This window comes from Sceloporus occidentalis, unplaced genomic scaffold, assembly GCF_023333645.1.
Source record: "Sceloporus occidentalis isolate IW3139 unplaced genomic scaffold, rSceOcc1.0.p SCAF_6, whole genome shotgun sequence".
Taxonomy (NCBI): domain Eukaryota; kingdom Metazoa; phylum Chordata; class Lepidosauria; order Squamata; family Phrynosomatidae; genus Sceloporus; species Sceloporus occidentalis.
The window spans coordinates 42,103,858-42,117,001 of NW_028316986.1; the positions used below are offsets into that span (position 1 = coordinate 42,103,858).

At 37.8% G+C, this 13,144-nt stretch overlaps 1 protein-coding gene across 1 annotated transcript in view; it reads left to right on the plus strand.

The window, feature by feature from the left end:
* LOC149310662 (dynein axonemal heavy chain 14-like) overlaps positions 1–13,144 on the plus strand; it is a 352,749-nt gene that overhangs the window by 258,573 nt on the left and 81,032 nt on the right. The window contains 5 exon segments of the mRNA XM_089529413.1: positions 2,118–2,258; positions 5,700–5,867; positions 6,910–7,080; positions 10,833–11,000; positions 12,692–12,781. Coding sequence (XP_089385539.1) covers positions 2,118–2,258; positions 5,700–5,867; positions 6,910–7,080; positions 10,833–11,000; positions 12,692–12,781 — 738 coding nt within the window.

The window sequence follows — 13,144 nt, forward strand, 5'->3', positions numbered from 1 at the left end:
TTTCCCACAGGAGCATATATCATATTTCCAGTTCTGTAATGTTATCGCTCTTATTAGATATATTTTAATTCTTTTTAAATTCTTACTGTAAAGTTTTAAAAATGTTTTTTATCTTGTGAGCCACTTTGGGTCTCTTTCTGGGAGAAAGGTGGCATAAAAATGAAAAAAATATAATAAATAATAAAATAAGTAACACCAGTGTTCAGATAACCAGTGTAATTCTCTCGGACATATATTCTTTCTGTGTAGTTCCTTGTCATTCGCAAAAATAGCTCTTGCACCTTTGCAGATCCAGAAGTCAAACATAGCAGAGCTGAACGATTATCTGCATATGTCTTAGCCATTTTCCCTCATTTCTTTTCACCCACTACATAAGCAGCATCAGCAGGAACATTTTTTAAATTACAGTTTTTAGGACCAGTTTTCTAGGCTGAATGAGGAAGTGAAGGAAGTAGAGCAGGACTGTTTCTTGATAATTACATAACTTGGTGTCATCACAGATTGAGAATGTATTTTCTTATAATTATTTGACAGCTAGAATTCTGTTGATGACCTAAGTTGGTACAAATCACTTTTTCACCTAGGCATATCAGTAGGGAGTGGGGGCAGTGCAAACCATCTTCTTCTGGATATAAAGAAGTCCTGCTGGCTCCCAAGCAGCTCAGGATCTGCTTAGGATCCTGATGGAGATGGCTTTTGCCGCTATCCCCTCCCCCATCTTGTTGTAATGTCTGTGACTCTTTTTTTTCTCTGCCAGTGAGCCTTCTTTTCTGTTGCCTCCTTCTCTTCTGCCAGCATATTATGTCTTCTTAACTAGACTTTCCAGATGCTGTGGATGCTTTTATGCCAAGGTGTTGTAGAGACAAAAAACAGAGATGAAATTGTGCTCTCTAGAACCCAAACATCTTTTCAGAAAGTTGATTCCTATCAAAATTGAAAAAGTCAGAGGAGCCTGTTCCTAGAGGAAGATGAATTGAAAGACATATCAATTTGGAGAATAAACAGACTGTAGTTCTTGAAGTAACATATGAAAGTTGACTTACTAAAGTATAATGTTACTTTGTTGTTGATAATTCTTCCTCAGAACTGAACTGATAGATATGGTAGGCTGCCAGCACATTCATGAATACAGTAAATTCCATTGAACACAGTGGCATTTACTTCTAAATAAACATGCATGGGGTTGGGGTAAATAGCATCATAATTTATGAAATCTTGGAGTTTAACTATATACAGTCATGGTATTTGTTGTTGTTGTTGTTGTGTGATAAACCCATTTGTTTAAACCAGCCCTTCTCATATACAAAGGAAATTAGTGAAGTTTAAAAGCTCTGATTTCTGATGGACAAACTAAGGTGAAATAAGCATGAATGCATGGAGGGCTCATTTTTCATTCTCTCCTAGTGATTTGCTTCAAAAAGTAAACAATCCCCCTTTTCTCTTTATACATGATTTAGGCAGAATTAAATTTAAAAGAGTTTGCTGTTGCTTTTTGTGTAGCTCTGAGATTACCAAAATCTGGTTACCTGTTTTTGAGGAGAACTGTTCTGTTATGTAATGGAGTATTTAATTTTGTTCATAAATCTTAATGAATCTGGAAAGTTTCTTGGTTAAATTAATTGCTGTAATTGCTGTGTTTATTCTGTCCCTCTAACATAAGCACGTATGCCCTTATTCTGAATTGGGACCTATGGGGGCAGTAATTAAGCTTTCCTCTGTCTCTAGGCGTTTAAAAACAAAAGAACCTCAATTGGTACTAATGGTGTTTCCCATTGTTTTACTTGCTGTTCTGTGTGAATTTTTAAAACAAAAATGCACGCATGTACTTATCTCATCCCAGATTAGGGCTACATTTACTTACTTTGTACATTTAAATATAGTTGATCTTAAAGCACACATTTGCAACATAGAATATAATCTAACCTCTCAATTATTTGTATTTTTGTTGTTCTTCTATTACAAGGGGTTCTTAGTTGCCATACGAACAGATTATGTGTTTGTTTTGCATCTGAACATTTCTAAAAAACATAGACTTCCTTACAATTTACTGGTGAAATTTTCAGAATGTTTTTAATTCAGTTTTTTTTTAAAATGACTCCCTTTCTTTTTCTACACAGCATATTCAAGATGTTTCTTTGGTTGCATGTTGTACACCCCCCAGTGATGGAAGTAATGACATTAGTGCTCGTCTTCTAACACATTTTTGTACATTACTTTTGCCTGCAACATCTTTACAATCTTTGCAGCGTATTTTCCAGGTAATAGTAGAACTTGGAGTGTTACTTTCTTGCGCTTTGGTTGTCCTTATGCTTTTGTTGTTGTTGTTGTTGGGTGCTTTTTGTACATTCTTACACTTTTGTTGTTGTTGTTGTGTGCCTTCAAGTCCTTTCCAGCTTATGATGACCCTAAGGCAAACCAATCATGGGGTTTCCGCAGAGACGGTTTGCCATTGCCATCCTCTAAGGCTGAGTGTGACTTGCCCAGGGTCAACCAATGGGTTTCCATGACTGAGCTGGGATTTGAACCCTGGTCTCTAAAGTCATAGTCCAGTGTGCAAACCACTACACCACAGTGGTGAATTTACTCATTTTTAATCATTTAACAGATATTTATTTGTTACTATTATGACAATACAGAAATGGAATACTTTTACTATTGCTCTATTGTGCAATTCAAAAAATACAAGAGGTACAGGAAAATGCCTCTCGTTTACCCAAATTTGTTTTTGTATATGCCTTCAAATCATTTCTGACTTATGGCAATCCTAACACAACTTGTGGTTTTCTTGGCAAAGTTTGTTCAGAGATATTGCCTTCCTCAGAGATTGAGAGTATATAACTTGTCCAAGATCACCCAGTGGATTTCCATGGCCAAACAGTGATTCAAACTCTGGTCTTCTAGAGTCTCACTCCATTACTCAAACTACTACACTGCCAATTCATATATGTATTGCATCTTGGAAATTCTGAGGAAAAAATGCAAAAATGCATTGTAATGTAATTCTTCCCTTGCAACTTCTTTCCACTTGGGTGCCTTGAATTATAAACTTTGCAAGCAATCCAATTGGAGATGACATTTCCATCTTTTTCAAATATTCAGTTACTGTCCCTATGATTTTGAGCAGCCATGAACTAACTGAGTTCATTGCAGTCTCTGGCAGTGCAGTAGTAAACTATCTGAAACCAGGGGTGAGATGCAAAGATATAGGAATGTTGTGTCAGTTAACACAAGGTCGGAAATACTGTAATAGGGATGTGTTAAGAGCTTAGACCAAGAACAAAACAAGGTTGACAGTGAGGTGGTCAATCAGAATCAAGAGATTCAAGGGGCTGAACAACAAACAAGGTCCTAAAAACACTTCAGGTCATAAAAGGGAGTCAGAAGTTATGAGAAGAGAAATAATTGCTCAGAGTCTGGAACAGCTTTGTTTCCAACGCTGTTCAGAACTGCTTATACAGCTGAAGAGTCCTAGCCTACCCAACCTCCTAGCTGATATCAGTCAAGATCTTCCTAGATGTTCTACACATTGTGTAGATGTTCCACACACTGAAGGCTGGTGGTGGCTGATTCTTGTCCTTTTGTTCTAGTAAACTATTTCACACAGCAGAAAGAGGCCTGGTTCTTCAGCTGTCTAGCTGCATGGCAGCTGGGTCTTCTCTTTTTCATGCTGGCCAACTATGGCTTGTTCTTTATCTGATGTGGAGTACTGTAGAGAAAGTATGAGAAGTCAGCTTGGCAAGACAATCTCCTATAGGGTATAACATATAGAGTACAAGATATAATATAGAAAGCTGTGTGTATTAGTGTGTGTGTGTGTTAGTTTGGGGGAATAAAGAGACAGGCTAGTTCCAAGCTGAAAACCTACTCAAATGTGAACATAGGGGCTCTACAGACCGCCCCTAAGGGGTGGCAGGATGCCGCTTCTTTCTTGGCTGGATTGGGGCTGTGGAAACCTCACACTGCAGCCCCAATCTGGCCTTTTTGCACCCTCCAAAGGGCACTATAGCTGCAGTAGCTTGGCTGTATGGTGCCCCTTTGGCACTGCATCATCTGGATGCAGCGCCAGAGGTGCGCCACATGCCATCTGGGGTGGCGTGCGGCATCATAGCGCCCTAAGGGTGAAGTCAGGGCATGCGGCATCAGGATGCTGTTCCATGACTCCGCCCACAGGCTGGCCTTTCGGGCTGGTCTGTATAGAGAGAAGAGCCTGTGTTTCTATCAGCACTGAGTTATCAAACTGGCTTGACTGCTTATAAACCTCCTTGCAGGTGCACTGACTGATGCAATCAGGATGGTAGGCACCTGTATATGGAGTGATGTCGTATCTAAGAACTCTGCTTTGATTGGATAACATAAACAGGGCACCGTTGGCATCTTCATTTGATTGGATCAGATAAAGCAGCTGATAGGCTGGGCAGAGGTTAGGGAGAGAATAAAAGAAGCCAAGAGGAGATGATAATTAGATTGCTTTGTCAGTCTGGTGGTATAAAGGTATGAATATGAGATTTAAAAACAATTAAACAATTTATAAATTTAAAACATTAAACAATAAAAATATTAAAATTAATTAAAAGACTATATACAATCCTTAAAAACAGCACCGCACAACAAAACAACAGAAAAAGTTTTTGACCTACCAATGGAAGAAGAACAAGGACAGAGCCATCCTGGCCTCTCTAGAGAGGGAGTTCCAAAGTCTGGGAGCAGCCACTGAAAAAGCACTCACCCTTGTTCTTACCAAATGAGCCTGAGAAGGTGGTAGGAAAGAGAGAAGGGTCTCTCCAGGTGATCTTAAAGCTCTAATCGACTCCCAAAGGGAGATATGTAGTCCCGTTAATGAAATTGGCACTGCCTGTCCAATTCAGAATGTTGATGGATGTTTGAGCATTCTTTTGAGTATGTATATTAGCTCTACCAAGAAATCTGTAAATAAGCTTGTTATCGTAGACGATCTACCAATGTTGTGGTGGTGCATATGTATTTAAGAGTACTAATTTCCAAATATCTAAAATAGATTGATTTAATAATAATAATAATAATAATAATAAATTTTATTTCTATACCGCTTTTCCACAGTGATCAAAGCAGTGCACATAGTAAAATTATTAAAACAACATAAAATTAAAACCACATTACATTAATTACAATATACAATTAAAATCCAATTCATAGGTGTATGTAAGTGAGAGGGAGAAGGGGATCAAACATAACTTCAGTGTACATGGGGGAATGCTTGGTTAAAGAGAAAGGTTTTAAGTCTCTTTTTAAACAGTTCAAGGGAGGTAATGAGACAGAGCTCCTCAGGAAGACTATTCCAATGCTTGGGAGCCATTACTGAAAAGGCCCTCTGAGAAGTAGTAACATATCTCGAAGTAGGGACTTCGAGCAAGTTCTTCCCGGTTGTTCTGAGAGTGCGGGGTGGATTATATGGGGAGATGCGGTCCTTCAAGTAACTCGGGCCCAAGCCAAGTAGGGCTTTATAGGTAATTACCAACACCTTGTATTGCGCTCGGAAGCAAATAGGCAGCCAGTGAAGATCTTTTAAGATTGGTGTTACGTGGTCAAACCTGGAACGACCGGTGACCAATCTGGTGGCCATGTTTTGTACTAATTGAAGCTTCTGAGTTTAGTATGTGCTTACTTACTGAAGTGAAACATTTTGTAGAGAATTGTTTAAAATTATATTTTGTTTCTTATAGGTCCGTCTAGGAACATATTTTTACAACAACAGATTCATGGTTGAAGTTCAGAAATGCAAGGACTACTTAACATGTTCATCTATTGCTTTGTACTATAGAATGTTTCATAAAATGCGTCCAACTCCAGCTAAATGCCATTACACATTTAACTTGAGAGATCTTTTCAAAGTGAGTGGAACTGACAAAGTGTTCAAGCTCATTATAACAATACAGTCGCCCCTCCAAGTCCGCAGACTTGGAAATCTGTGGAGGGGTGACCACCATTAACGTTAATGGGCATGCACCCTGCATGCACACGCCCCATTCAAGCCTATGGGGCTTGAGTATGCATGCATTTTGGAACTTGCAGGGGAGGGGGTCTGGAACAGATCCTCCACGAGTTCCATGGGTCAACGGTACTTTTCAATTTATTCGTCTGTTGAAGACACATACAAACTTAGCTATAATCTTTAACATATGGCAGAAATCAGAGTAGCAAAGCTGTAAAAAGGATGAATGTTGTATTTGTTAAAATTTGATAAAATGTGATGTGGTGAGGATATTGAAAAAAGGGATATATGGGCACGCTTCAGTTAACAAAGCCTCTGACAAAGAAGATCCTTTTTACAAAATCTTTTTACACCTGCCTAGTGCCCCCTTTTCTTCTTCATCCTCAGATTTTAGCTATTCAGGTTCTAAAGCTGCTCTGAGAGCCTTTAGGGCTGAAGGGCGGGGTATAAATACCATAAATAAATTAATAATAATAAATAAAGTTAGTTAAGTTTTTGTATGTATGCTTCAACCTCTTGAGCTGTGACACAGGGTTGGCTTGTGAGGTTGCTGTCCCATAAAGGAAGACACAAAACTTAATTGATTGTTTCTGTCTATCTGTTTGAATGAAATGGGAAGAGCAACCTGTCCACAGGGTGTTCTTCTGCTACTGGAGAAAAAGATGGTATCACAGTAATTCAAAAATTCTGCTACTGATGTTTATACCCTGTCATTTACTGTGGCTATCAGGATTCCCTGAGTAGGTTTACAGAATGGTTTAAAAGATGCAATTATTGCAAAACATCAGTACAATCTGAAATTAAATAAATAAAAACTATTTATTTAAAACAATGGAAAACTTTTAACAGAATAAAATAATGGGAAATAATGGGAAATGTTTAACAGAAATATGAACCATGTCTTAGTCCAAAACATTAATCCCTCTTGAAATTTTTAACAGGTGCTTGAAGGGTTGCTCCAAGCCCATCGATCTGTCATTGTCTCAAAAGAAACAACAGCTTTGTTTTTTGTGCATGAAGCAGCCCGTGTTTTTCATGATCGCTTGATTGATTCTTCAGAAAAAGAGATTTTCTACCACTTTCTTTCCAATGAGCTCAATAATTATTTTAAGGTAAGTCTACTTAGGTTTGTGTGTACATGTGTGAGAGAGAGAGACAGACTCTCTTTGCTTATTGGATCTCTTGAAATAAATATGTTCAAGATTTTGTAATTAATTCATTTATTGTTTTATTGTATGTATAACATATATTGTCCGTCTCATCTGTCTACCAGAATAGATGTTTGAGGGCCTTACCTATGTTTCCAATAAAATAATTGTAAATTTTCAAAATTAATTTAAAAATACATAGCACAGCCACAGATAAATACAACACGTGAGTACTTTAGCAGCATTAGCACATCTTTTGAGTTTTTTTTTAAACAGAATCTTATTTATAAACTTCAGGGAGAACATTGCTTTCAACTGAATTGTATGAGTATTCCACTAAATTTAGTACATTACGTCATAAAGATTCTTGACTATGCTGTATGGCTGTCATTTGTACCCTAAAATAAAGGGGAATATTCATAGGCAGAAATGAAATCAGCATGAAATGATTCCATTTATGTTAATATACACAGCACTCATCTTAAATGGAAGCTTAAGAAAAGAACTATATGAAAGGGCATTCATGAGTTGGGATCACTTGGAATATTGAGAAGTATGAAATAGAAAAATCTAGACATGGTAAATCAAAAAATGTATTGTATAAACATTACAATACTTGGGTTGAGCGAACTAAAGTGGATAGGAATGAGACATTGTTTTAAACAGGAAATTAAAATTTAACAGGAAACAGGGTAGCAGTAATAGTGAGGAGATGTGGAGCGTGTCCAAAGGAGGGCGACAAAAATGGTGAAGGGTCTGGAAACCATGCCCTATGAGGAACGACTTAGGGAGCTGGGGATGTTTAGCCTGGAGAAAAGAAGGTTAAGAGGTGATATGATAGCCCTGTTTAAATATTTGAAAGGATGTCATATTGAGGAGGGAGCAAGCTTGTTTTCTGCTGCTCCAGAGAACAGGACCCGGAACAATGGATGCAAGCTACAGGAAAAGAGATTCCACCTGAACATTAGGAGGAACTTCCTGACAGTAAGGGCTGTTCGACAGTGGAATGCACTTCCTCGGAAGGTGATAGAGTCTCCTTCCTTGGAGGTCTTTAAACAGAGGCTGGATGGCCATCTGTCAGGGATGCTTTGATTTAGATTTCCTGCATGGCAGGGGGTTGGACTGGATGGCCCTAGTGGTCTCTTCCAACTCTATGATTCTATGATTCTATGATGTAGCAAAAATGGAATAAAATGCAAAATCTGATTGAATGATATCACTAAGATTTCAGAAGAAACCCATCAGTATATCTAGAGAGCTATTGTGGTGTAGTGGTTTGTATGTTTGATTATGATTCTGTAGATCAGGATTCAAGTCCCTGCTTAGACATGGAAAACTACTGGGTAATTATTAGAAAATCACATTCTCTTAGCCTCAGAGAACAGCAAAGGCAAAATCTTTTCTGAAAAAATATTGCCAAGAACACCCCATGTTTTTTTCTAAACCATGGTTAGGGTTGCCATACATCAGAAAGGCACACAACAGCAGTATAACTATTATACAGTTTTATGTTCCAGCTATGGAGACAGAACAGAAAAACATTGAAAGATTCTACACTGGAGTCTAAGTGGAAACAGATCACACACCAAAACATGACATGATAAACACAGGTGGCTGGAATGGAAAAATATGAAAGAGAGCTGATCCAAATATTGTGGGAGATTTTGGCCTATGATTTTTTTAAAAAATAAACCAAAGAGGAACTGATTGAATTTTGTGATGCCAACAGTTTTTTCATTACAAACACATTCCTCAGGCAACCAAAGAGACAACTGTGTATGTGGATGTTACCTAATAGCCAATATAGGCATTCAGTAAACTATATACTTGTAAATAGAAGAGTGAAAAGCTCCATTCTCTCTGTGAAAACAAGACCAGGAGCAGATTGTGGCACAGACCGTGAACTGCTAATATAAAAAAAAATAGCGTAAAGCCAAAGAAGTGCACAAAAGCAATTGTTGTGCAAAAATACAACCCAAAGTACATTGCTGTAGAATTTGAAGAAGTTGAAAATAATAAATCTACACTATTAAGCCTAATAGATCTGAGTCCAGAAGAACTTGGAAGCAAAACAAGGGACACTGTAAAAAGACATTATCTGCAACCAAAAAAGGAGAAAATTGTCATCTGATGACAGATTAAACTCTTCAAACAGTTAAAGACAGGTAAGAAACAAAAGTAAAAGGTGACAAAAATAGGACCACAATCCTGAATCAGTGACTTGTGCTGGTTGGTAATATAATAATTATGTAAAGAAATAAAAAGCACAAAAAAGATAGACCAAAAGACCTCTTGCACAAGATCTGAGAAACCAAAGGAAAATTCAAATCAAAAGCAGGGATGCTATTTGACCAACAGGGGAACACATTAAATGATCAAAGGGGAAAGAAAGAATGAAACAATGCATTGAAAAACTCTGTAAAAGAGATGAAAGGATGACGGATTCATTCAAGGAAGACCCTTTTGTTGATAAATCCACAATTTTAGAAAGGAAGCCTCTTTCAAAGCAATTGAGAAAATAAAAAATCAAGAAAAGATAGCGTACAAACAGAGCTAGAATTAATTTAGATTCAAACTACAATTGCTCAACACATATAGGAGGAAATTGCCAGTAGATTGGAATCATTCAATATATATTGCAGTCCTGAAGAAAGGGCACACCAAGGATTTCAGTAGTCATCAGAGAATTGTATTAATCTCCCAATCAAGTAAATTAATACAAAAAAGTTTATATCACAGACTTTTATCATATATGCAGCAAAAACGGCAGCTGTTCAAGCTATGTTCAGAAAAGGAATAAGTATTATGGATCATATTACAAACATATATTGGATAATGAAACACATCCAACAGTTTTAGAAGAAAAGCAACGTACTTTATAGCAAAATCTTTCACTCAAAATGGGATTCAACTGGTGGTGTGCAAATACCCCTTGTGGAGCCTCCACAGAATTGTTAAGGCCTTGACAGTTATGAACAGACAATGGAGAGTGGGGAAGTTTAAAAGGCAAGGAGGGAAAATCTATGGAAGGAAGAGAAAAGGGATCAAAGTGACACAGAATGGACCAGGAGGGTGTGAAAGAGGAGGAGACAAGATGGTACAGTCATGGGAGCAAATGGCACTTTAACAGGCAAGGAAAAGAGGAACCAGAAGGAGAAAAGGAAAGCATGTAAGAACTGAACACAATAGAATGAGGAGAGGCAGTGGTCAGGGAAGGAAAGACAGTGAGGAAGGGAACAGAAGAAGACAAGTTTGACTGGGACAACGTACAGTATTTGCCAGCCCTAGGACAGGCACTGCAGAGGCCAGAGGGCTACCCTCTCTGTGGGATCCTAGCCAGTGACAGCCTGCAGAAGACCCCAGGGAAGAGATAGTCTGTGATCCCTTCTCATCCCCCATAAACCCTATTCAGGAGATTAGGGCAGAAGGTCCCGGGACCAAGAATGGGGCAAGGAAGAGGACGAAGCTATGGGAAGGTTGCTGAGAGAAACCCAAGTGGGAAGTGTATGAGAAGGGATTGAAAGAGGGAAGAGTAAATGTTAAAATTACGTTTTTTAGGGTTTTTTGCTCCTTACTCAGAAGGAAGCTTTCTGGCCAGATGAGTGACAGAATGATGGAAATATCACGTCAGGAAATATTAAATCAGGAGTCAGTATATCTCTATAAATAATGTAGAACGTTGTTCTCAATTATTATTAAATTAATTATTTTTATAGATTTCTTGGACAAAAGAAAAATTGATGGAAGATTCACCGATATTTGTGGATTTTCTGGATTTAAATGCACCTGTGGAAAAGAGAATTTACAGAAACATTACCAACCAGAAGCGTCTTCTTTTGACACTAGAAGACTGCTACATGAGAATGCAGGCTATGAAGCCTGAGGTAACATAAAAAGTCTTACACTGTGATTTATGAAATTAAAAAAAAAATCCCATTTAAAATTACGTAAGTTCATCTTAAATATATATGTTCAAAGTGAACAGCTACTAGTGAGTAGAGAGCAGGACTATAACCGGGGAGGCATAGGTTCAGAATTCCACTCAGTAATGAAACTCACCCTATAACTTTGGTCAGTCACTGTCTCTCAGACTAACTTCACAGGGTGGTTATAAAAAAATAAAATGGAAGCAGGGCCATGGAAACTGCTTTAAGCTCTTTGGAGAAAGGTGGGATAAAGCTATTAATAATACTAGTATTAATGGGAATTACTGATTCATTTTTTGTGGATTTTTCAGGCTATGTGGCCATGTTTCTTCCTGATGTTTTGCCAGCTTCTGTGGTTGGCATCTTCAGAGAATGCTGACCTGGAAGTGTGTGTGTGTGTGTGTACACACTGTGTGATCCTGAGTGTACACAGATTAGCATGGGAATCACTCCTCCTTTCCCAGGATGACACAGTATATATATACCTGCTCTATTCCAGGATGCCGGCTATGAAAGCCTTTGACTTCACAATTACTGATTATTTGTTATGTGTCTTTCATTTACAAATACTGTATATGTTTGGGTAGTATGGTGGTGATGTATATTTTAAAAGGCTTGTTTAATAAATTAGCCTAAACAAATTATTTCCCTGATTACCTGCAGCAAGAATGTTTGATTAACAATAAGTAAGAAAAAGAGGACAGAGCCAGCATGGTGTAGTGGTTTGAACATTGGACTACAACTCTGGAGACCAGGGTTTGACTTGCTAGTCAGCCATGGAAACGCTCTGAGTGACCTTGGGCAAGTCAAGCACTGTCAGCCTCAAACGAAAGCAAAAGCAAATCTGTTTTGAACAAAACTTGCCAAGAAAACCCTGGGATAGGTTCACCTTAATGTGGAACTCACCATAATTTGGAAATAACTTGAAGGCACACAACAGCAACAAAGAGTAGAATAACAACCTCATGTAACAGCCCCATCTTATAGCCTAAATCCAATATTGTGCTGGCACTGCAGCATGAATTCTTCCCTACAGCCCACAAAACTACCCCAAAACTGGCTTTGGAAGATTTTCTAGTTCTCCATAGCTGTCTTTGGAATACATGAGACTGCAGTGGGAATAGTAGATTGCCCTCCCTTTTCCATTGGATTCTGCTGATCCATGAACAGATGTCCAGGAATGGACACTACTCTAAGATAACTGTTCCTGAATATTGATTTCTGATTCATATGTCCCTAGAGTTTTTTTCTGCAAATTTGTATGTCATTAATATTTCTCATGTTACAAAGCTTTACCTGAGAGAATTTGCAGACAGCAATTAAGTTCTTGGTTGTACTGTAGATGTTAATGAGAAGACAATGGGTCTTTGACCTCACTCTTCCTTCACGCTTCCTTCTGTCTGTTCTTGAGGACACCACAAACTTTTAGACATCCTTAAAATCCACTTTGTCTCCTCAGTTCAGAATCATGGTTTTCTGCTAAAGTGAAGGGAAAATGGCATATGAAAGCCTTGAAGAAGTCACAGAGGGCTCCTCTTTGTTCATCTGTCATAAATACCATGTTTTCTTGTGGATTAGTGATTATAGTATATAATTCCATTTGACAGTTTACTAAGGAACTATTTGAGTTTGTTCTTCTTCATTCTTAGAGTGCTTCCATAGTATTTTTCAAAGAAGCTGTACAGCATATAACGAGAGCAGCAAGAATTTTTCGACAAGAGGGTGGTCACATGACACTTGTGAGTAAAATATTCTTGTTTTTTATTTGATATTATTATATGAAGGCTATCAGTGACAATTATTTATATTCAAAATTTATACAGCTTCAATTAATACAAACTTTTCTTTTGAATTCTGTTTTTTATTCCTTCTGTTTCAATAAATATTTCTTTCATGAAACCAAAGTGTTTGAAAGATGTCATAAAATATGTTAATTATTTGGATTGCTCAACAACATATTGCTTGGACTTGCAATCTGCAACTCATTGTGTGACTGTAATCCCATGGATAAACATGGGAGCAAATTCCTTTCAGCCTAATGTCTCAATTTTGCATAAATGTGCCTAGGGTTGTACAGTATTAGAAAATACACGCTTCTCTCC